At 40.5% G+C, this 24967-nt stretch overlaps 1 protein-coding gene across 1 annotated transcript in view; it reads right to left on the bottom strand.

The window, feature by feature from the left end:
- The window catches only part of LOC128649214 (fat storage-inducing transmembrane protein 1-like), a 60472-nt gene extending 37232 nt beyond the window's left edge, over positions 1-23240 (bottom strand). The window contains exon 1 of the mRNA XM_053702351.1: positions 22740-23240. Within this exon, the coding sequence (XP_053558326.1) occupies positions 22740-22933 (194 nt within the window). The 5' untranslated portion in view covers positions 22934-23240. The remainder of the gene's footprint in view (positions 1-22739) is intronic.
- Positions 23241-24967: the final 1727 nt, after the last annotated feature.

Genomic DNA, 24967 nt, shown 5'->3' with positions numbered 1-24967 from the left:
AAACATTGATATCTCTTACTAATACGAATGTTGGGGATAAAAAAAACTTAACGACTAAGCTGTAATACAGATAGGCTTGCTATAAAGTGTAAGTAAAGTGCTTAACTTTACCTTCACTTTAAGTACCCTCTGGCAACTACTGTATGGGTATTTACCCCTTCCTGGGACTGCCAGGCACTGATATTAAATATGCATCTGGCCCACAATGCAAAAAAATACCCAGGAACAGTAAGGAGGTTGAGTTACCGCCGGTGCTTCAGGCAAGTAAAAAATATCAATTTTGGTTCTTTTAATAAAATTTAGTGCACTAAGCAGATGGTGGTTTTCTTAAAGGGCCATACACCTAATTTTGAAAAGTGCCCCGAAAAGTATCCCCAGAGGTGCCAGAGGGCTGAAAAGGGTGACAGGCCTCCTAGACTACATCCCCGAGCATGATAGAACAGGTAGGGACCTGAAAAGAAGAAAAAAAATGTGTCATGAGGACAGCAGGTTAAAGGGACTTTATACACTAGATTTTTCTTTGCATAAATGTTTTGTAGATGATCCATTTATATAGCCCATAGTTTTTTTTTTTTAAATGGATAGTTTCTCTTTTTTTTAAAATAACATTGCTCTGATTTTCAGACTCCTAACCAAGCCCCAAAGTTTTAGGAGAATACCGACGTATACCTACTCCAGCTTGCTTCTGTTTGTGTAAAGTGTCTTTTCAAATACAGAGCAAGGGGGGAGACACATAGGTTTGAGCTCCCAATTTGTAATCGATAAGCAAGTAGCTGGAACAGCTTCTATTCTCAACCATGTCCTACGAGGCCAAGAACAAAACTAAGAGAGCGATGGTAGGTGGGAGGGATTTTAAGCTCTGATATGGGTTCTTGACCTCCTCTTAGTAGAGGGAAATATATCCCAAATGTTAAGGAGGACTGTGGACCATCATCATTTTATGAAAGAAAGAAGTCCTGCAAACGACCCAAATACAGTTAATATGGGATGGAACTGAAAGTGAGAAGAAAAAGGGATAGAAAAGTGACTATACATGACCTTTTCTAATCTCTTGTTGATTACTTGGCTAACAATGGCTACTGACTGCATGAGCATCACTAGCTTAAACAAAACAGAATAAGAAGATAGTAGCCTCCATGAAAAGCACCATAAGAAGATTATGCCACATAGCAAATGTGAACAGTATAGTGCAAGCTTAAAGGGACATTGTACACTAGATTTTTCTTTGCATAAATGTTTGGTAGATGATCCATTTATATAGCCCTTACATGTTTTTTTTTTTTTAAATCTATAGTTTTGTTTATTTTTTAAATAACATTGTGCTGATTTTCAGACTCCTAACCAAGCCCCTCAGTTTTAGAAGTATACTGTTGTCTAACTACTCCAGCTTGCTCCTGTTTGAGTAAAGGGTCTTTTTTTCATATGTAGGGGAGGGGGGTCTGCTCTTTGCTTTCCAGCACATTTTGGTTGGTGTCCCAGGCTAACCCTTTCAACAGTGCTAAACTGGGAGCTTCTAAGTAAGTTTTAAAAAGGTTTTATACTGGATTTTTAGATCTGTGCATATTATTCTTTACAGTAGTTTCTATTACATGCAGTTATATTAAAATTGGTGTATACTGTCCCTTTAAAGGGACATGATACCCAGTAACCCAAATGTTGAAACATGTGATTACAATTTCAATCTATAAAAAGACTGAATATAAAGGTTGCGCCAAATCCAAAGATGTGAACAATATTAGTGCAATATAACAAAACAGATCGGGATGATTAGTGATAAAGTGTAAAATAATAATCTCTATTATCTGGAAAAAAAAGTCCCAAGACAAACACAACCCACAAGTGTCCGACCATTAATGGTCAAAAAAGTAAACAATAATAAAAGTGACTTTGTGGTTTCTTCGTTTTTGTGGCTTTTGTTGCTTGATGAATTAGCAGATGTATCAAATAGCAACTGTTAGGCATCTCTCTTTGTGGGGTAGAATATCGGCAAACAGGATCCTGCATGAAAGGAAAGAAAGAGTCGCCTGATGATGTAATAACAAAAGCACAATCGATAGAACAAAACAAAATTTATGCTTACCTGTTAAATGTCTTTCTTTCTTGACAGGATGAGTCCACGCATAATCTAATTACTATTGAGAATATCACTCCTGCCCAGCAGGATGTGGCAAAGAACACCACAGCAAATTTGTTAAATATCACCTTCCTTCCCTCTAACCCCAGTCATTCGACCGAAGTAAAAGAGAAAAAGGAAGCAACAAGGTGCAGAGGTGTCTGAAGTTTATAACATACTAACAACCTGTCTTACGAACAGGGCGGGCAGTGGACTCATCGTGTTAAGAAATAAATAAATTTATCAGGTAAGCATAAATTTTGTTTTCTTTCTAATGACAAGATGGGTCCATGGATCATCTAATTACTATTGGGAATCAATACCCAAGCTAGAGTACACAGATGATGAGGGACAAGACAAGAAACCTAAACGGAAGGCACCACTGCTTGAAGAACCTTTCTCCCAAAAGAGGCCTCAGCCGAGGCAAAAATGTCAAATTTATAGAATTTTTAAAAAGTGTGAAGAGAGGACCAAGTTGCAGCCTTGCAAATCTGTTCCACAGAAGCTTCATTTTTGAATGCCCAGGAAGAGGAAAACAGCCCTCGTAGAATGAGCTATAACTCTCTCAGGAGGCTGTTGTCCAGCAATTTCATAGGCAAAGCGAATGATACTCTTCAGCCACAAAGAAAGAGAAGTAGCCGTAGCTTTCTGTCCCTTACGTATCCCAGAGGAAACCACAAATAGAGCAGAAGACTGACAGAAATCCTTAGTCGCCTGAAAAAAGAATTTTAATGCATGTACCACGTCTAGATGGTGCAGAACCCGTTCCTTCTCAGAAGATGGATTAGGACACAAGGAAGGAACAACAATCTCCTGATTAATGTTCTGGTCTGAAACTACTTTAGGGAGAAACCCTAATTTAGTACATAAAACCACCTTATCCGAATTAAAAATAAGGTAAGGAGACTCATACTGAAATGCCGAGAGCTCTGACATTCTACGAGCAGATGAAATAGCAACAGGAAACAAAACTTTCCAAGATAACAACTTAATATCTAAGGAATGCATTGGCTCAAACGGAGCCTCTTAAAGAACTTTATTAAGACTCCAGGGAGGAGTAACTGGTTTGAATACAAGCCTGATCCTGACCAAGGCCTGACAAAACGATTGTACGTCTGGGATGTCCGCCAGACGTTTATGAAACAAAACAGACAAGGCAGATATTTGACCCTTTAGGGAACTTTCTAATAAACCCTTCTCCAAACCTTTTTGGAGAAAGGACAGAATTCTAGGAATCCGAACTCTACTCCAAGATTCACACCAATTTAGATATTTACGCCATATCTTATGGTAACTCTTTCTAGTCACAGGTTCACGAGCCTGAATCATGGTCTTAATGACCGATTCCGAAAATCCATGCTTGGATAAAATTAAGCATTCAATCTCTAAGCAGTCAGCTTCAGAGAAACTAGATTTGGATGAAGGGTCCTTGAAGTAGAAGGTCCTTCCTCAACGGAAGACTCCAAGGTGAAAGAGATGACATGTCCACCAGGTCTGCATACCAAATCCTGCAAGGCCACACCGGTGCAATGAGGATCACCGACGCCCTCTCCTGCTTGAATTGAGCAATGACTCGATTCAAATGGAGGAAATAAGTATGCAAGACTGAAATTCCAAGGTACCGCCAGAGCGTCTATCAGTACAGCCTGAGGGTCCCTTGACCTCGACCTGTACCTCGGAAGCTTGGCATTCTGCTGAGATGCCATGAGATCCAATTCCGGCTGACCCCATTTGAGAATCAGGCTGGAGAACACTTCCGGATGGAGTTCCCACTCCCTAACTTTACCACTTCCTTGCTCTAACGTAGGCAAAGAGAATGACTGGGGTTAGAGGGAAGGGAGGTGATATTTAACAGCTTTGCTGTGGTGCTCTTTGCCGCATATTCCCAATAGTAATTAGATGATCCGTGGACTCAATGTGTCATTAGAAATAAATAGTGAGTGCAACTATATACTCACAAGCCAAGGTGGACATCCAGTGCAATAATCAGCAGATCGAGGCTTCAGAGCCACTCGGCTGACTCAATCTACTCTGATAGACAGCTGGGATAGGTACAGAGGGCGTCCTCCAAATCGCCACCCGAGCCAATACGCCAAACAATCATCTATAGGAAAAACCTACAAGTGTGCTGTTGCGACTCAAGAGTTAATTTCTGATATCCAGGAACAAGAGCAAGGAGCGGGTAAAAAGTGTTTTTATTTTAAAAACAATTAAAATCCAACAGGAGCACAGCAACGCGTTTCTCAGCAAATGTGCCGTTTCATCAGGCTGTATCGCTCATACCACACCTTGCTCTAATTATACCAAAAAATCACCAATCGTGTATGTGGGTGCCCTCTGTATGTGGCCCAGCTGTCTATCAGAGTGGATTGAGTCAGCCGAGCGGCTCTGAAGCCTCGGTCTGCTGATTATTGCACTGGATGTGCACCTTGGCTTGTGAGTATATAGTTGCACTCACTATTTGTTCTATCGATTGTGCTTTCGTTATTACACCATTAGGCGCCTCTTTCTTTCCTTTCACTCAGGATCCTATTTTAAAGTGATGCAGCATAGCTGTAAAATGCTGACTTGAAAATATCACCTGAACATCTCTATGTAAAAAGGAAGATATTTTACCTCAAAAACTCCTCTAAGTATTCACACCCCACTGTAAAGAGACTTTAAGCAGCCAGTCGGGATACTTGCAAGGGTGTGTACATCTGGCATGTGCAGGTACAGTCATGTTATTTTCCTATTCAGTTTAAGTAAGTTCTATGAAATCTCATGAGATCAAAGCGAAGGGAAAATATTACCTTAGCACTGCTGATACTGATTTTATTTCCCTTCAAACTTGTAGCTGAAGTATAACTGTTTACACAGCACTTACTGTGGTGAGCTGAAGAAATGTTGAGGTTAAATATGTTTCTTTTTTACATAGAGATGCTCAGGTGATATTTTCTTATCTTTTTAGAGTTTTGCTGCATTACTTTCAAGTGATTTAGTATGAGTATTATGCATGCAAATCAGCCAGACTGACTTACTAAAGGGGGTAGGGCTAGGCTCCATGAAAACAGTAAATGTATAAAGTGTCAAGATCAAAAAGAGGTGAGCACTAAGATAAAGGACAAGATATGCTGGAACCAGGATAAAGAACAGGCATCAGTATAAACAGCAAGCATATACTGGGCACTGCAGCAAAGGCCAGAATGCTGGATGTAAGGCCTGAATAGAAAGGACTCATTACAAAAAACAAACAAAACATATCTGCTTGCTGCTAGGAAAATAAATAATACCTTGCTGGGCACCAGGAAAAATATATGAGTGATCAGTAGTGGACCTACTCAACAGAGGGCCATGGTGCAAAAATTGTTTGGGCCCCCTAAAGGTAACTTAGTAATGAGCAATAATAATAATAATAAACGTGATGTTCTATATTATGATTTTAATGATAGATAGAACCTGCACTAATAAAATGCATTAGTATTAGGAAAGTACACTTTTTGCACATTCGTATGTGTAGCATCACTGCTATGGGCCCCCTCCAGCACTTGGGCCCCGGTGCCACTGCACCTGCTGCACTAATGGTAGATCCGCCCATGTGAGTGATCCAGAATATGGGTTGTAGCCTAAAGGGCAGTAAGAGATAAACTTAAAAATCTAAGATACTTTATTTCAAGAAAAAACATAATTTGTGCTTACCTGATACATTTATTTCTCTTGTGATGTATCGAGTCCACGGATTCATCCTTACTTGTGGGATATTCTCCTTCCCTACAGGAAGTGGCAAAGAGAGCACCCACAGCACAGCTGTCTATATAGCTCCTCCCTTAGCTCCAGCCCCCAGTCATTAGCCCGAAGGCTAGGAAGAAAAAGGAGAAACTATAGGGTGCAGTGGTGACTGAAAGTTTTAAAATAAAAATATATATGCCTAAAAAATACAACAGGCTTTTTGAGTATAGATGTTTATTATAAAATGCATCCGCAGATGGAAGGAAAAAATAAATAAATAAATAAAAACAAAACGCAGCTGCCTGTACTACTAAAATGATACCGTTTTGTTAACATTTGTTTATATTCATACAATATGTTTTTGTAAAGTTTTATTTCCGCTGTATGCTTAACGTGTATATATAAATACTCAATAAAGCTTGTTTTTAAAATTAAAAAATATATATATATATGCCTGTCTTAAAAAACAAGGCAGGCCGTGGACTCGATACATCACAAGAGAAATAAATTTATCAGGTAAACATAAATTATGTTTTCTCTTGTAAGATGTATCGAGTCCACGGATTCATCCTTACTTGTGGGATACCAATACCAAAGCTTTAGGACACGGATGAAGGGAGGGACAAGACAGGGACCTTAAACGGAAGGCACCACTGCTTGTAGAACCTTTCTCCCAAAAATAGCCTCAGAAGAAGCAAAAGTATTGAATTTGTAAAATTTGGAAAAAGTATGAAGCGAAGACCAAGTCGCCGCCTTACAAATCTGTTCAACAGAAGCATTTTTAAAAGCCCATGTGGAAGCCACAGCTCTAGTAGAATGAGCAGTAATTCTTTCAGGAGGCTGCTGTCCAGCAGTCTCATAGGCCAAACAGATTATGCTTTTCAGCCAAAAGGAAAGAGAGGTAGCTGTAGCCCTTTGACCTCTCCGTTTACCAGAATAAACAACAAACAATGAAGATGTTTGACGGAAATCTTTAGTTGCTTGTAAGTAGAACTTTAAAGCACGAACCACATCAAGATTGTGTAACAGACGTTCCTTCTTTGATGAAGGATTAGGACACAGAGAAGGAACAACAATCTCTTGATTGATATTCTTATTAGAAACAACCTTAGGAAGAAACACAGGTTTGGTACGCAAAACCACCTTATCTGCATGGAAAACAAGGTAAGGGGAATCACATTGTAAAGCAGATAGCTCAGAAACTCTTCGAGCCGAAGAGATAGCTACTAAAAACAAAACTTTCCAAGATAGAAGCTTAATATCTATGGAATGCATAGGTTCAAACGGAACCCCTTGAAGAACTTTAAGGACAAAGTTTAGGCTCCAAGGCGGAGCAACAGGCTTAAATACAGGCTTAATTCTGACCAAAGCCTGACTAAATGCTTGAACGTCTGGGACATCTGCCAGACGTTTGTGTAGTAGAATAGACAAAGCAGATATTTGCCCTTTTAGGGAACTAGCTGATAATCCCTTCTCCAAACCTTCTTGGAGAAAAGACAATATTCTAGGAATCCTAATCTTACTCCACGAGTAACCTTTGGATTCACACCAATAAAGATATTTGCGCCAAATCTTATGATAGATCTTCCAGGTGACAGGCTTTCTAGCCTGAATCAGGGTATCAATGACCGACTCAGAGAAACCACGCTTTGATAGAATCAGGTGTTCAATCTCCAAGCAGTCAGACACAGAGAAATTAGATTTGGATGCGTTAACAGACCTTGGATTAGAAGGTCCCGTCTCATTGGCAGAGTCCACAGTGGAACTGAGGACATGTCCACTAGGTCTGCATACCAAGTCCTGCGTGGCCACGCAGGTGCTATCAGAATCACCGAAGCTCTCCCCTGCTTGATTCTGGCAACCAGACATGGACGGAGAGGAAACGGTGGAAATACATAGGCCAGATTGAAGGACCAAGGCACTGCTAGAACATCTATCAGTATCGCCTTGGGATCCCGGGACCTGGACCCGTAACGAGGAAGTTTGGCATTCTGACGGGACGCCATCAGATCCAATTCTGGTGTGCCCCATAGCTGAATCAGCTGGGCAAATACCTCCGGATGGAGTTCCCACTCCCCCGGATGAAAAGTCTGACGACTTAGGAAATCCGCCTCCCAGTTCTCTACTCCTGGGATGTGGATTGCTGAGAGATGGCAAGAGTGATCCTCTGCCCATCGGATTATTTTGGTTACCTCCATCATCGCTAGAGAACTCCTTGTTCCTCCTTGATGATTGATATAAGCTACAGTCGTGATGTTGGCCGACTGAAACCTGATGAATTTGGCCACAGCAAGCTGAGGCCACGCCTGAAGCGCATTGAATATCGCTCTCAGTTCTAGAATGTTTATCGCAGGAAGAGATTCCTCCCGAGACCATAAGCCCTGTGCTGTCAGGGAGTTCCAGACTGCACCCCAGCCTAGCAGGCTGGCATCTGTCATTACAATGAGCCACTCTGGCCTGCGGAAGTACATTCCCTGAGAAAGGTGGTCCTGAGACAACCACCAGAGAAGAGAATCTCTGGTCTCATGGTCCAGATGCAGTTGAGGAGATAAATCTGCATAATCCCCATTCCACTGTTGAGCATGCATAGTTGCAGTGGTCTGAGGTGTAGGCGGGCAAAAGGAACTATGTCCATTGCCGCTACCATGAGTCCGATTACCTCCATACACTGAGCCACTGATGGCCGAGGAATGGAATGAAGAGCTCAGCAAGTGGTTAAGAGTTTTGATTTTCTGACCTCCGTCAGAAATATTTTCATTTCTACCGAATCTATCAGAGTCCCTAGAAAGGAAACTCTTGTAAGAGGGAAGAGAGAACTCTTTTTTATGTTCACCTTCCACCCGTGAGATCTCAGAAAAGCCAACACGATGTCCGTGTGAGACTTTGCTAGCTGGAAAGTCGACGCCTGAATTAAGATGTCGTCTAGATAAGGCGCCACTGCTATGCCCCGTGGTCGTAGAACCACCAGAAGGGACCATAGCACCTTTGTGAAAATTCTGGGAGCCGTGTCCAACCCGAAGGGAAGGGCCACAAACTGGTAATGCCTGTTTAGAAAGGCGAATCTGAGAAATTGATGATGATTTCTGTGAATAGGGATGTGTAGATACGCATCTTTAAGTCCACGGTAGTTTTATATTGACCCTCCTGGATCAGAGGTAGAATAGTCCAAATAGTCTCCATCTTGAATGATGGAACTTTGAGGAACTTGTTTAGAATTTTGAGATCCAAGATTGGTCTGAAAGTTCCCTCTTTTTTGGGAACCACAAACAGGTTTGAGTAAAACCCTAGCCCCTGTTCCTCTTTTGGGACTGGGCGGATCACCCCCATGGTATGTAGGTCTTCTACACAGCGTAAGAACGCCTCTCTCTTTGTCTGGTTTACAGACAATTGAGAAATGTGAAATCTCCCCCTTGGAAGGGAGTTTTTGAATTCCAGAAGATATCCCTGGGACACAATTTCTAAAGCCCAGAGATTGTGAACATCTCTTGCCCAAGCCTGAGCGAAGAGAGAGAGTCTGCCCCCTACTAGATCCGGTCCTGGATCGGAGGCTACCCCTTCATGCTGTCTTAGAGGCAGCAGCAGGCTTCTTGGCCTGTTTACCCTTGTTCCAAGCCTGGTTAGGTCTCCAGACTGACTTGGATTGGGCAAAATTCCCCTCTTGCTTTGCAGTAGAGGAAGCTGAAGCGGGACCACTCTTAAAGTTCCAAAAGGAACGAAAATTATTTTGTTTGTCCTCATCTTATTTGATCTATCCTGAGGGAGGGCATGACCTTTCCCTCCAGTGATGTCTGAAATAATTTCTTTCAGTTCAGGCCCGAATAGGGTCTTTCCTTTGAAAGGGATGTTCAAAAGTTTAGATTTAGATGACACATCAGCAGACCAGGACTTAAGCCATAACACCCTGCGTGCTAAAATGGCAAAACCTGAATTATTTGCCGCTAATTTAGCCAGTTGAAATGCGGCATCTGTAATAAAAGAATTAGCCAACTTAAGGGCCTTAATTCTGTCCATAATCTCCACTAATGGAGTCTCCATCTGAAGAGCCTCTTCTAGAGCCTCAAACCAGAAAGCAGCTGCAGTAGTTACAGGAACAATGCACACAATAGGTTGGAGAGAAAAACCCTGATGAACAAAAAATTTCTTCAGGAGACCCTCTAATTTTTTATCCATAGGATCTTTGAAAGCACAACTGTCTTCAATAGGTATAGTTATACGCTTAGACAGAGTAGAAATAGCTCCCTCCACCTTAGGAACTGTCTGCCACAAGTCCCGCATGGTGTCAGATATGGGAAACATTTTCTTAAAAACAGGAGGGGGAGTGAACGGAATACCTGGTCTATCCCACTCCTTAATAATAATATTCACAATCCTCTTAGGGACTGGAAAAACATCAGTGTAAACAGGAACATCTAAGTATTTATCCATTTTACACAATTTCTCTGGAACCACTATAGGGTCACAATCATCTAGAGTCGCTAATACGTCCCTGAACAATAAGCGGAGGTGTTCAAGCTTAAATTTAAAGGCCGTCATATCAGAATCTGTCTGAGGAAGCGTCTTTCCTGAATCAGAAATTTCTTCCTCAGATAACAAATCCCTCACCCCTACTTCAGAGCATTGTGAGGGCATATCAGATACGGCGTCAGACGGCTCAGCATTTTTCCTAAACCCAGAGCTGTCCCGCTTTCCTTGTAAACCAGGCAGTTTAGATAAAAACTCTGTGAGGGTTGTATTCATAACTGTGGCCATGTCTTGTAAAGTAAAAGAATTTGACGCACTAGAGGTACTTGGCGTCACTTGAGCGGGCGTTACTGGTTGTGACACTTGGGGAGAGCTAGATGGCGAACCCTCATTTACTTCTGACTGAGAATCATCTATTGCTCTATTTTTAAGTGCTAATATATGTTCTTTATAGTTTATAGACATATCAGTACAATTGGGACACATTCTAAGAGGGGGTTCCACAATAGCTTCCAAACATATTGAACATTATTCCTTGGTGTCAGACATGTTAAACAGGCTAGTAATGTAACAAGCAAGCTTGGAAAACACTGTAATCAAAGTAAATAACACTTAGAATTAAAATGGTACTGTGCCTTTAAGAGAAAAACATAATTTATGCTTACCTGATAAATTTATTTCTCTTGTAGTGTATTCAGTCCACGGGTCATCCATTACTTATGGGATATTCTCCTTCCCAACAGGAAGTTGCAAGAGGATCACCCAAGCAGAGCTGCTATATAGCTCCTCCCCTCACATGTCATATCCAGTCATTCGACCGAAACAAGACAAGAAAGGAGAAACCATAGGGTGCAGTGGTGACTGGAGTTTTAATAAAAATTTAGATCTGCCTCAAAAAAGACAGGGCGGGCCGTGGACTGAATACACTACAAGAGAAATAAATTTATCAGGTAAGCATAAATTATGTTTTCTCTTGTTAAGTGTATTCAGTCCACGGGTCATCCATTACTTATGGGATACCAATACCAAAGCTAAAGTACACGGATGATGGGAGGGACAAGGCAGGAACTTTAAACGGAAGGAAACACTGCCTGTAGAACCTTTCTCCCAAAAACAGCCTCCGAAGAAGCAAAAGTGTCAAATTTGTAAAATTTTGAAAAGGTATGAAGCGAAGACCAAGTCGCAGCCTTGCAAATCTGTTCAACAGAGGCCTCATTCTTAAAGGCCCAGGTGGAAGCCACAGCTCTAGTGGAATGAGCTGTAATTCTTTCAGGAGGCTGCTGTCCAGCAGTCTCATAGGCTAAACGTATTATGCTACGAAGCCAAAAGGAGAGAGAGGTAGCCGAAGCTTTTTGACCTCTCCTCTGACCAGAGTAAACGACAAACAGGGAAGAAGTTTGACGAAAATCTTTAGTTGCCTGTAAATAGAACTTCAGGGCACGGACTACGTCCAGATTATGCAAAAGTCGTTCTTTCTTTGAAGAAGGGTTAGGACATAATGATGGAACAACAATCTCTTGATTGATATTCCTGTTAGAAACTACCTTAGGTAAGAACCCAGGTTTAGTACGCAGAAGTGCCTTGTCTGAATGGAAAATCAGATAAGGAGAATCACAATGTAAGGCAGATAACTCAGAGACTCTTCGAGCCGAGGAAATAGCCATCAAAAACAGAACTTTCCAAGATAACAGCTTAATATCAATGGAATGAAGGGGTTCAAACGGAACACCTTGAAGAACTTTAAGAACTAAGTTTAAGCTCCACGGCGGAGCAACAGTCTTAAACACAGGCTTAATCCTAGCCAAAGCCTGACAAAAAGCCTGAACGTCTGGAACTTCCGCCAGACGTTTGTGTAAAAGAATAGACAGAGCAGAAATCTGTCCCTTTAACGAACTAGCAGATAAGCCCTTTTCTAAACCCTCTTGTAGAAAAGACAATATCCTAGGAATCCTAACCTTACTCCATGAGTAACTCTTGGATTCACACCAATATAAATATTTACGCCATATCTTATGGTAAATTTTTCTGGTAACAGGTTTCCGAGCCTGTATTAAGGTATCAATAACCATCCGATTTGGATGGTTGAAAGGACCCTGAATTAGAAGGTCCTGCCTCAGAGGTAGAGACCATGGTGGACAGGACGACATGTCCACTAGGTCTGCATACCAGGTCCTGCGTGGCCACGCAGGCGCTATCAGAATCACCGATGCTCTCTCCTGTTTGATCTTGGCAATCAGTCGAGGTAGCAGCGGAAATGGTGGAAACACATAAGCCATGTTGAAAACCCAAGGGGCTGCTAGAGCATCTATCAGCGCCGCTCCCGGGTCCCTGGACCTGGATCCGTAACAAGGAAGTTTGGCGTTCTGGCGAGACGCCATGAGATCCAGTTCTGGTTTGCCCCAACGATGAATCAGTTGAGCGAAGACCTCCGGATGAAGTTCCCACTCCCCCGGATGAAAAGTCTGGCGACTTAGAAAGTCCGCCTCCCAGTTCTCCACGCCTGGGATATAGATCGCTGACAGGTGGCAAGAGTGAGACTGTGCCCAGCGAATTATCTTTGAGACTTCCAGCATCGCTAGGGAACTCCTGGTTCCCCCTTGATGGTTGATGTAAGCCACAGTCGTGATGTTGTCCGACTGAAATCTGATGAACCTCAGTGTTGCTAACTGAGGCCAAGCTAGAAGAGCATTGAATATTGCTATTAACTACAGAATATTTATTGGGAGTAGTTTCTCCTCTTGAGTCCACGATCCCTGAGCCTTCAGGGAGTTCCAGACTGCGCCCCAACCTAGAAGGCTGGCATCTGTTGTTACAATCGTCCAATCTGGCCTGCGAAAGGTCATCCCTTTGGACAGATGGAGCCGAGAAAGCCACCAGAGAAGAGAATCCCTGGTCTCTTGATCCAGATTTAGTAGAGGGGACAAATCTGAGTAATCCCCATTCCACTGACTTAGCATGCATAATTGCAGCAGTCTGAGATGCAGGCGCGCAAATGGTACTATGTCCATTGCTGCTACCATTAAGCCGATTACTTCCATGCACTGAGCTACTGACGGGTGTGGAATGGAATGAAGGGCACGGCAAGCATTTAGAAGTTTTGATAACCTGGACTCCGTCAGGTAAATTTTCATCTCTATAGAATCTATAAGAGTCTCTAGGAAGGGAACCCTTGTGAGTGGTAATAGAGAACTCTTTTCCACGTTCACCTTCCACCCATGCGACCTCAGAAATGCCAGAACTATCTCTGTATGAGACTTGGCAATTTGAAAACTTGACGCTTGTATCAGAATGTCGTCTAGGTACGGAGCCACCGCTATGCCTTGCGGTCTTAGCACCGCCAGAAGTGAGCCCAGAACCTTTGTAAAAATTCTCGGGGCCGTAGCTAACCCGAAGGGAAGAGCTACAAACTGGTAATGCCTGTCTAGAAAGGCAAATCTTAGGTACCGATAATGATCTTTGTGAATCGGTATGTGAAGGTAGGCATCCTTTAAGTCCACTGTGGTCATATACTGACCCTCTTGGATCATGGGTAGGATGGTTCGAATAGTTTCCATTTTGAATGATGGAACTCTTAGGAATTTGTTTAAGATTTTTAGGTCCAAGATTGGTCTGAAGGTTCCCTCTTTCTTGGGAACCACAAACAGATTTGAGTAAAATCCTTGCCCTTGTTCCGTCCGCGGAACTGGGTGGATCACCCCCATTAGTAAGAGGTCTTGTACACAGCATAGAAACGCCTCTTTCTTTATTTGGTTTGCTGATAACCTTGAAAGATGAAATCTCCCTTGTGGAGGAGAAGCTTTGAAGTCCAGAAGATATCCCTGAGATATGATCTCCAACGCCCAAGGATCCTGGACATCTCTTGCCCAAGCCTGGGCGAAGAGAGAAAGTCTGCCCCCCACTAGATCCGTTTCCGGATAGGGGGCCCTGTCTTCATACTGTCTTAGGGGCGGAAGTAGGCTTTCTGGCCTGCTTGCCCTTGTTCCAGGACTGGTTGCCTTTCCAACCCTGTCTGTAACGAGCAGTAGTTCCTTCCTGTTTTGGAGCGGAGGAAGTTGATGCTGCTCCTGCCTTGAAATTACGAAAGGCACGAAAATTAGACTGTTTGGCCTTTGATTTGGCCCTGTCCTGAGGAAGGGTGTGGCCCTTACCCCCAGTAATGTCAGCAATAATTTCCTTCAAGCCGGGCCCTAATAAGGTCTGCCCTTTGAAAGGAATATTCAGAAGTTTAGATTTAGAAGTCACATCTGCTGACCAGGATTTAAGCCATAACGCTCTGCGCGCCTGGATGGCGAATCCGGAATTCTTAGCCGTAAGTTTTGTTAAATGCACTACGGCATCCGAAACAAACGCATTAGCTAGCTTAAGCGTTCTAAGCCTGCTCAAAGTCTCATCCAATGGTGCTGTGCGAATCGCCTCTTCCAGAGACTCAAACCAGAATGCCGCTGCAGCAGTGACAGGCGCAATGCATGCAAGGGGCTGTAATATGAAACCTTGTTGAACAAACATTTTCTTAAGGTAACCCTCTAATTTTTTATCCATTGGATCTGAGAAAGCACAACTATCCTCCACCGGGATAGTGGTATGCTTGGCTAAAGTAGAAACTGCTCCCTCCACCTTAGGGACCGTCTGCCATAAGTCTTGTGTGGCTGCGTCTATAGGGAACATTTTTCTAAATATCGGAGGAGGGGAAAAGGGCACACCAGGTCTATCCCACTCCTTGCTAATTATCTCTGTAAGCCTTTTCGGTATAGGAAAAACGTCAGTACACACCGGTACCGCATAGTATCTATCCAGCCTACATAATTTCTCTTGGATTGCCACCGTGTCACAATCATTCAGAGCCGCTAACACCTCCCCTAGCAACACGCGGAGGTTCTCAAGCTTAAATTTAAAATTTGAAATTTCTGAATCCGGTCTCCCCGAATCAGAACCGTCACCCACAGAATGAAGCTCTCCGTCCTCATGTTCTGCAAATTGTGACGCAGTATCAGACATGGCTCTCGTGTCATCGGCGCGCTCTGTCCTTAACCCAGAGCTATCGCGCTTGCCTCTTAACTCGGGCAGATTAGATAATACTTCTTTCATAACATTAGCCATATCATGTAAAGTGATTTGTAAGGGCCTTGATGTACTTGGCGCCACAATCTCACGCACCCCCTGAGCAGGAGGCGAAGGTACTGACACGTGAGGAGAGTTAGACGGCATAACTTCCCCCTCGTTGTCTGGTGATAATTTCTTTACCGGTAAAGACTGACTTTTATTTAAACTAACATCAATACAATTGGTACACATATTTCTATTGGGCTCCACATCGGCTTTTAAACATAATGAACAAGCAGATTCCTCTGTATCAAACATGTTTAAACAGACTAGCAATGAAGCTAGCAAGCTTGGAAATTACTTTCAATAAGTTTACAAGCAATATAAAAAAACGCTGCAGCGCTTTTAAAAAACACAGTTGAATAACAATGAACTAATTCAGTTATAGCAAACAATTTTTAATAGTAAATGTATTAAATTAGCAGAGGATTGCACCCATTAGCAAAAGGATGATTAACCCCTCAATACCCAAAACGGATAATCAATTTAAGATTTAACGCTTTAATCACAGTCAAACACACTGTCACAGGTCTGCTGTGACTGATTACCTCCCTCAAAAATGAATTTTGAAGACCCCTGAGCTCTCTAGAGACGTCCTGGATCAAGGAGGAAGAAAGCAGGAAGACTGTGCTGGAATTTTAACTGCGCAACAAGGCGCTAAAAAGGCCCCTCCCACTCATTATTACAACAGTGGGAGACCTGATATAACGGTTTCTATGCAGAAATATACGTTAGCCATATGGAAAAAAATCATGCCCAAAAAGATTTATCACCAAAATACCTCACAAAACGAATAACATGCCAGTAAACGTTTTAAAAACCAAACTTTTACAATGTCATGCAAAGTTATTTCTAAGCCTGCTACCAGTCGCTTCTACTGCAGTTAAGGCTTATACATTATTTCAGTATTAACAGTATTTTCTCAGTCAAATTCTAGTCCCTAGAAAATAACTCAACTGCGCATACATTTATCAGCCTGATACCAGTCGCTACTACTGCATTTAAGGCTGTACTTACATCATATGGGTAACAGCAGTGTTTTCTTAGTCAATTCCATTCCCAGAAAATATTGTACTGCACATACCTCATTTGCGGGGGACCCCGCATGCTATTCCCATTATCTGAAGCTACCCCACTCCTCAGAATGTGCGAGAACAGCCAGTGGATCTTAGTTACGTCTGCTAAGATCATAGAAAACGCAGGCAGATTCTTCTTCTAATACTGCCTGAGAAACAAAACAGCACACTCCGGTGCCATTTAAAATAACAAACTTTTGATTGAAGAAATAAACTAAGTTTAAAAACACCACAGACCTCTCACAACGACCTATCTTTAGTTAGGTTGCAAGAGAATGACTGGATATGACATGTGAGGGGAGGAGCTATATAGCAGCTCTGCTTGGGTGATCCTCTTGCAACTTCCTGTTGGGAAGGAGAATATCCCATAAGTAATGGATGACCCGTGGACTGAATACACTTAACAAGAGAAAAAAGCTGCACAAATTCTGCAAAACAGTGTAAAAAAGCAGTAAACTTAACAAAAGTTTTACAGTAGCATCATAATTCCTTAGTAACTTTGCACAGCTATGCAAATAAACAATTAACCCCTTAATGGCAAAACCGGATTGAAAAAACGTCAAAACCGGTAAAAAGGACTTTCAGCACATTGCCACAGCTCTGCTGTGGCGCCTACCTGCCCTTCAGAACGATTTGTGGGGGAAAAAACTTCTTTTACAGCCCTCAAACACAGCAGGAACCTCTGGAGAAGCAGTTAGATGTCTCTGAGGAAAAGAAACTGCGCAACTGAGGCGCGAAAATAGGCCCCTCCCACCTCACTCGATGTTTTGAGGCCTATCAGAGTGTCTCTTAATTAACCATGTGGGTTAAAAAACCCAAAAAACAAGCCACAATGACCCCTCTAGTCCCTTCAAAAAAACGTTATAATTGCATCATTTACTGAATAAACAAAAACGTTTTTTCCTAACAGTGTCACCAGTAACTAATGAGCCCTTCATGCAAGCTGAAATTCCTATCCAAGTGTCTGAATACAGCTTACCCTTCCCTAATGGGAATATTGCCAGCCTTTTCTAGAATTAACACAGTCTGTCTAGAAAAATATAGACTGAACATACCTCATATGCAGCTTAGCATGCAAACCGTTCCCCCAACTAAAGTTTTCCTGTACTTTTCAGCCCTTGTGAGAACAGCAGTGGATCTTAGTTACAAAGTGCTAAGATCATCATCCTTCTTGCAGAAATCTTCATCCCTTTTCTGCCAGAGAGTAAATAGTACACACCGGTACCATTTAAAATAACAAACTTTTGCTTGAGAAATAAAAAACTAACATTTTTGTCACCACACTCGCTCTGCCCTTCCTAGTATTTAGAGTAGGCAAAGAGAATGACTGGGGGGTGGAGCTAAGGGAGGAGCTATATAGACAGCTCTGCTGTGGGTGCTCTCTTTGCCACTTCCTGTAGGGAAGGAGAATATCCCACAAGTAAGGATGAATCCGTGGACTCGATACATCTTACAAGAGAAATGTGTATACTGGGCACCAAAGTAAGATACACACATATACTGCAAAACAGGATAAAGAGCAGATATAAACTGGGCACCAAAATAAACAGCAGAAGTACAATGGGCACTAGAGTAAGGATTATAGTAATTTTACATTTGGATTGCAGCTTGCGGAGCTGCGCTCTAGATAGATTCCAAAGTATTTGGTTTCAAGAAATAAAAACAGAATGTATATACTGGCTTAGAAGAGGTATATAGGAGCGCCGAGGGCTAAGGTATACGAACAGGTTACTTGGTAATTGAGGTAATATTGGAGGTAATATTTCAAATGTCCCAATTAAACTATACGTTTGGGACTAATGGAATAGAGAATATTAGACAATAAAAATAATGAATAAAGAACAATAGTAAGCTTGATTATAAAATAGTATATATTCTAATATTTAATGAGCAGAAGTTAATTAACATATAAAAATATTTAATGAGCAGAAGTTAATTAACATATAAAAATATAAAAACAATTAGACAACAACAAAATTGATATTAAAAATCACTGTATAGGATTTATGACTAGATTAAGTCCAAATGGGAGGAATCAGTTTGAGACCAATACGTTATCGGTGTCAATGAAAACCCAAAGAGGTACCTTAAAAACTCTCTGAGTGACTCTTAAAAAGTGATGAGTGAATGTCCCCAAAAAGGGGGAATCAAATAGATACCGGTATGATTAAAAATAGTGCATAATATTTAATAAGGTGTAAAAAATAAGGTACAAAAAATGACAGCTATAAAAATCAATGTGGCAACAGTGTAAAAACAAAAATCAAATACCAAAATGGTGAGTGCATATAAAAAGCAATCCCTTAAGTCTCTTAAGGTCTCTGTCTCGACATCGGATTGGGACACAGGACCGGATATTATGCACATTTAGGATTATTGTTTTTAACCCAGGATTTAGTTTGAATCCGACCACCGGAACTCTTCCACTATTTGGGATTATAATTTGACATTTATTTCCATTGTACAGTGTGGGTTTTAGATCCTATTGGATCACCACTGGATTTCCTATTATCATTGTTATTTATTTCGCAAACTAACACTGTTATTAAGCACTGTTAATTTAATCAGCATTGATAGATTTTTAACTATTTATTCGCTTTGAATTTGAATTGAACACTTAAGGGATTGATTTTTATATGCACTCACCATTTTGGTATTTGATTTTTGTTTTTACACTGTTGCCACATTGATTTTTATAGCTTTCATTTTTTGTACCTTATTTTTTACACCTTATTATATATTATGCACTATTTTTAATGATACCGGTATCGATTTGATTTCCCCTTTTTGGGGACATTCACTCATCACTTTTTACTTTATAATCATCTATTTTTAAGAGTCACTCAGAGAGTTTTTAAGGTACCTCTTTGGGTTTTCATTGACACCGATAACGTATTGGTCTCAAACTGATTCCTCCCATTTGGACTTAATCTAGTTATAAGTCCTATACAGTGATTTTTAACATCAATTTTGTTGTTGTCTAATTGTTTTTATATTTTTATATGTTAATTAAAGGGACACTGTACCCAAAAATTTAATTTTGTGATTCAGATTGAGCATGAAATTTTAAGCAAATTTAGAATTTACTCCTATTATCAAATTTTCTTCATTCTCTTGGTATCTTTATTTGAAATGCAAGAATGTAAGTTTAGATGCCGGCCCATTTTTGGTGAACAACCTGGGTTGTCCTTGCTGATTGGTGGATAAATTCATCCACCAATAAAAAAGTGCTGTCCAGAGTACTGAAACCAAAAAAAAGCTTAGATGCCTTCTTTTTCAAATAATGATAGCAAGAGAACGAAGAAAAATTAATAATAGGAGTAAATTGGAAAGTTGCTTAAAATTGCATGCTCTTTCTGAATTACAAATGAAAAAATTTGGGTTCAGTGTCCCTTTAACTTCTGCTCATTAAATATTTTTATATGTTAATTAACTTCTGCTCATTAAAAATTTTAAAAAATATACTATTTTATAATCAAGCTTACTATTGTTCTTTATTCATTATTTTTATTGTCTAATATTCTCTATACCATTAGTCCCGAACGTATAGTTTAATTGGGACATTTGAAATATTACCTCCAATATTACCTAAATTACCAAGTAACCTGTTCGTATACCTTAGCCCTCGGCGCTCCTATATACCTCTTCTATTGCATTCACTCGAGGACCTAATTAGGGGGTCTATTTATAGTGTAGCAGGCATACTTATATAGGCGCTAGTTGCTTAGCTCTAACATTGTATGTATATACTGGCTACCTTGATTAACTACATATTATAGAATATTCATGAGTAAATGTCAGGTGTAACAAGCAGCCCTTTATTACCGATTCCCAAGTTTTGCATAACCAACATTATATTAATACACATTTTACCTTTGCAGATTGCGCCCTTATCTCAGTTCTTTTGACAGACTTGAATTTTAGCCAATCAGTGCTGATTTATAAATAACTCCACGGTAGTGAGCACAGTTATCTATATGACACACATGAACTAGCACTGTCTAACTGTGAAAGACAGTCAAAATGAACTGAGATAAGAGGTGGCCTTCAATGGCTTATAAATCAGTTTATGAGCCTACCTAGGTTTACCAATGAATACCAAAAGAACAAAGCAAATTTGATAATAACAGTAAATTGGAAAGTTGCTTAAAAGTGCATGCCCTATCTGAATCACAAAAGTTTAAATTTGACTGTCTGTCTGTAAATTAGTCTGTCCTATTACTATTTTTACCTGCCTGTAAGTCACCATCTTCTCTGCCTGTGTCTGTTTTTATATGTTCTAAAATGCATATTTATTTAAAACAACAATTATTATATTGTACTATCTTCCTGTGGGTATACATAAGATAAAACTACCTTAAAGGGACACTAAACCCAAATTTTTCTTTAATAATTCAGATAGAGTCTGTGATTTTAAGCAACTTTCTAATTTACTCCGATTATCAAATTTTCTTTGTTCTCTTGTTATCTTTATTTAAAAAGCAGGAATGTACAGCTTAAGAGCCGGCCCATTTCTGAGAAAAACAATTAGTGGGCAGAAATAAATGAGCACGGATCAACCAATTAATATAGCATGTAGGAAACAGCGTTCTGTATTCCAGAGAATGTACTCCAGCATTAATGGGGCCAGTGATTTTTTTTTTTTTTACTTTGTTGTGTTTTAAATTACAAGAAAGCAGCAACATAACTTAAACTACAACAGTTTCCCCACTATTAACATTTTATGATGGATTATTTTTTGAGATTTACTCAGTAGGTGTTATGGTGTAACGGCCAGGATACAGTTTGAGGTGATTGTTAGCTGCCAAAATACGAATGAATGGAATAGGCCAGGACATAGTCATGCATATGCTGTGCATCAGCATTCAGAATGTAGTGCTGGACAAATGTCACAGACACAGTAGGAAAGCTAAGCACCAGAAAAGGGAGCCAGTGGGTAGACAGTGCTAGGATATACTATATATAGAATAAGAGGGGGAAGTATAAAGGTCCAACGTAAACGCATGCACTTTGCTCAATGCAATGATTCAGACTAATGTGTAAAATGAATGGAAGTATAAGATATCATGAGCACACTGCCATACAAGAAAACAAAGCAACTAGATGATGCTGTATGCCAAGATACGTAAACTGGTGCTTAAATACACCAAGATACTGAAAAACACAGGGCAATAGGAATTCAAAGGCACTGAATAAGCAATACTCATTTGAGTTATGGTGGAGATAAAAGCATGAAATTAAAATCCTTCATTTCATAAAAATAATAAATCATAGAATTATTGTATAGAGAATATGCAAATCTAGGCAAGATCCCGCTTGCTTTTTACCACTAGATTTGAAAATGTTCTATACAATTGGATTTTAATCTCATGCTTTTATCTCCACCATAACTCAAATGAGTATTGCTATTTCTCTGGAAATAAGCTTCACCAAACGGCAAATCAAACCTATCTTCTGCTGATGAAAGTTAATAAACTCAAAACAGAGGTCCAGAAGTGGTTTGTTTTTTACTGCACCCACCCCATAAAGGGGAATTGCTGTGGTTGAACACAGTCACAGTATTGGAAGCCAAAAATATGAGATATTGTATATCTAATCTGCATATCTTACCAAGAGTTCTCTGGTAACAATGTAAATAGAGCACTTCTAAGGATAAGCAAGCAGGGATACTTGCCTAGATTTGCAATTTCTCTATAAAATAATTCTATTACTCTTGATTGTACACTGAATGAAAGTATAGAGGTGTTCTGAGGATCCTGCTGAATGCTATGTTACAGCCTGGTACAAGTGCCAACTTTCTAAGTCAATTTATTTTAAAATATATTTGCTTGGACAAAGAGTTAGTGGTATGCTAGGTGTGATGCTTGCTACATTAGCTGGTACTGCAGTCCTGGGGACCTCAACTCTGGGTCCCTGAACACAGAATCAAATCTGTATCAAATCAAAAGACAATGTTACTGGATGACAGATAGGAAAACAAGTACCACATGTGCCATAATATAATCATAGGTAGACAAAATACTGGGCACAGTTAAGATCCTGTTGATTGCAAGAAGGCTGACACAAGAATATGCTACATCTAAACTGTGACATTCCATGCACGAAGCATATAGATTGCTAAACCATATACACTTTAGCAGTATCCCCTCAATGCACACCCTATGTGATTATTTAGTGTTATTCTGTGACTGCTGTTCCCTATATAAAACATAATCTGTGCCTGATTCTCTAATGCCCACTGCTCTCAAGCATTTGTGTCCCTGTACACATAATATACTCACACATTGAAGAAGTTGTTGCTGTTTGAGAAGATGCTCCTTGGGTTACTCAGACCCTGCAAGAAAGGGGTAAGGCTGACCAGTGCTGCCAGCCATAGGTGGTATCCCCGTCTCACACACACACTGCTCACCAGACGGGCGCACAGCTCTGAGCACACACCCACTAGTGCACAAGCATAACTACTGAGGGTAGCCATTAACAGGGGTAAAACAGAGAAAGCCAGGATAGAATAAAAAAATAATAATTAAAGAAACTAAGAAAATACTGCAGGAAACAAAGTGCAGTGTGGAGAACTGCAGGATAGTTTGTTAGCAGATTGCAAGGAAGGGGATAACAGAGAGGCTAAGGTTGGAGAGAAGCAAATCAGAAGTACTGTACAATAAATTTAAAAATATTCAGAGGGCAGAAGTGATTGTCAAAGGGTTTAGTTCTGAGAGATTCACACAGCCTCCACAACAGCTGCCATCCTGCCCTTCACCCCCAAGAAGGACGGCTGCACTCCCCTCCCCCTATCAGCTGTTAAATGTCTCACACATGACACAAGGACCCCATGCTTTTAACACAGGCACTGCCACTCCCAGCAAGTGCCCGTCACATAGATACTGTGTCACTCATTGGAAGACCTCATCACACATTAGCAGGTCACTATAACAAACTGTACCTTTATTCCTGTGACAGTAACACTTTATCCCTGTCACATACATGCTGCATCCCCATCTTGTACAGTAAATAAGAATACAGTAAAAGGACATCTCTCCAATGCCTCAGGGAGTTGCTTTGCACTTTACACTAGATAAATGCTAGATATAGCGATGTTTTCAAAGCAATGATTTGAGAATAATATACAAACTTTGTAAAATTATATAAACTGCTTGAATATTTAAGAAACTAGATTAAAGTTCTAGTCTCAACAAATTAATGGGCGCTGCCATGTTGTAAGTCAATTTTCCCTAGGCTTACAAGCCTATCACATTATCTTATCTCTTCTGCTGCGGCCAGTTAGAGACCGTTATAAATGAGTTTATAAAGTAACAAATTGCACAGGGTCTAATATTCAATTAAAGTGATATAATAGTGCAAAAGTAAAATGCTCTAATACCCTAAAACATGTTAATATTGTGCTACTAAATACCTCTGCTTATCCCCTGTAAAGTTATTAAACACATAGACAAAGTGTGCTCCACTAAGGCAATACACTTCTCCTCCTCCCAGGCTAGTGATTGCTGGCTAGACACATACTGTATATTGCTCCTAATTGGTTCTCCTGCCATGTCAACTTAGGGGAGGAAACACTTGCCACTCTGGAGTGGACTTTAACTATTTATTTAAATCGTTCGCATGGCTCAAACAAATCCCAGTAGAGCAATAATGCTCAAGAATATTAGAGCATGTTTCGGTTGCACTATTATATACATTTTAATAGAATAAAAACAAAATTTATGCTTACCTGATAAATGTATTTCTTTCTTTCCGGGAATGGAGAGTCCACGACTTCCTTCCAATTACTAGTTGGATATTCAACTCCTGGCCAGCAAGAGGAAGCAAAGAGCACCCCAGCAAAGCTGTTAAGTGTAACTTCCCTTACCCATAATGCCCAGTCATTCAGCTGAAGGAAAATGGAAAAAGAAGAAACACAAGGGTATAGAGGTGCCTGACGTTTATACAAAAAAACTGCTGAATTAAACTTAAATAAGGGCGTGGTCGTGGACTCTCCATGCCCGGAAATAAATAAATTTATCAGGTAAGCATCAATTTTGTTTTCTTTCCTATGGCATGGAGAGTCCACAACTTCATTTCAATTACTAGTGGGAACGAATACCCAAGCTAGAGGACACAGAATGAAAGGGAGGGAGAACAAGGCAGGTTGACCTAAACAGAAGGCACCACTGCTTGAAGAACCTTTCTCCCAAAAGAAGCCTTGGCCGAGACAAAAGTATCAAATGTGTAGAATTTGGGAAAAGTATGCAAAGAAGACCATGTTGCTGCCTTGCAAATCTGCTCCACAGAAGCTTCATTTTTGAAAGCCCAGGAAGAGGAGATAGCCCTAGTGGAATGAGACATAAATTCTCTCAAGAGGCTGCTGTCCAGCACTCTCATAAGCTAAACGAATAACACTTCTTAACCATAGAGAAAGGGTAATAGAAGTGGCACAACACATAGGGCAGAAGATTGCCGAAAATCTTTAGTTGCTTGAAGGTAAAATTACAGAGCATGCACAACATCCAGGTTA

Source organism: Bombina bombina, chromosome 2, assembly GCF_027579735.1.
Source record: "Bombina bombina isolate aBomBom1 chromosome 2, aBomBom1.pri, whole genome shotgun sequence".
Classification (NCBI taxonomy): Eukaryota; Metazoa; Chordata; class Amphibia; order Anura; family Bombinatoridae; genus Bombina; species Bombina bombina.
This window is presented reverse-complemented; position numbering and strand designations above follow the sequence as displayed.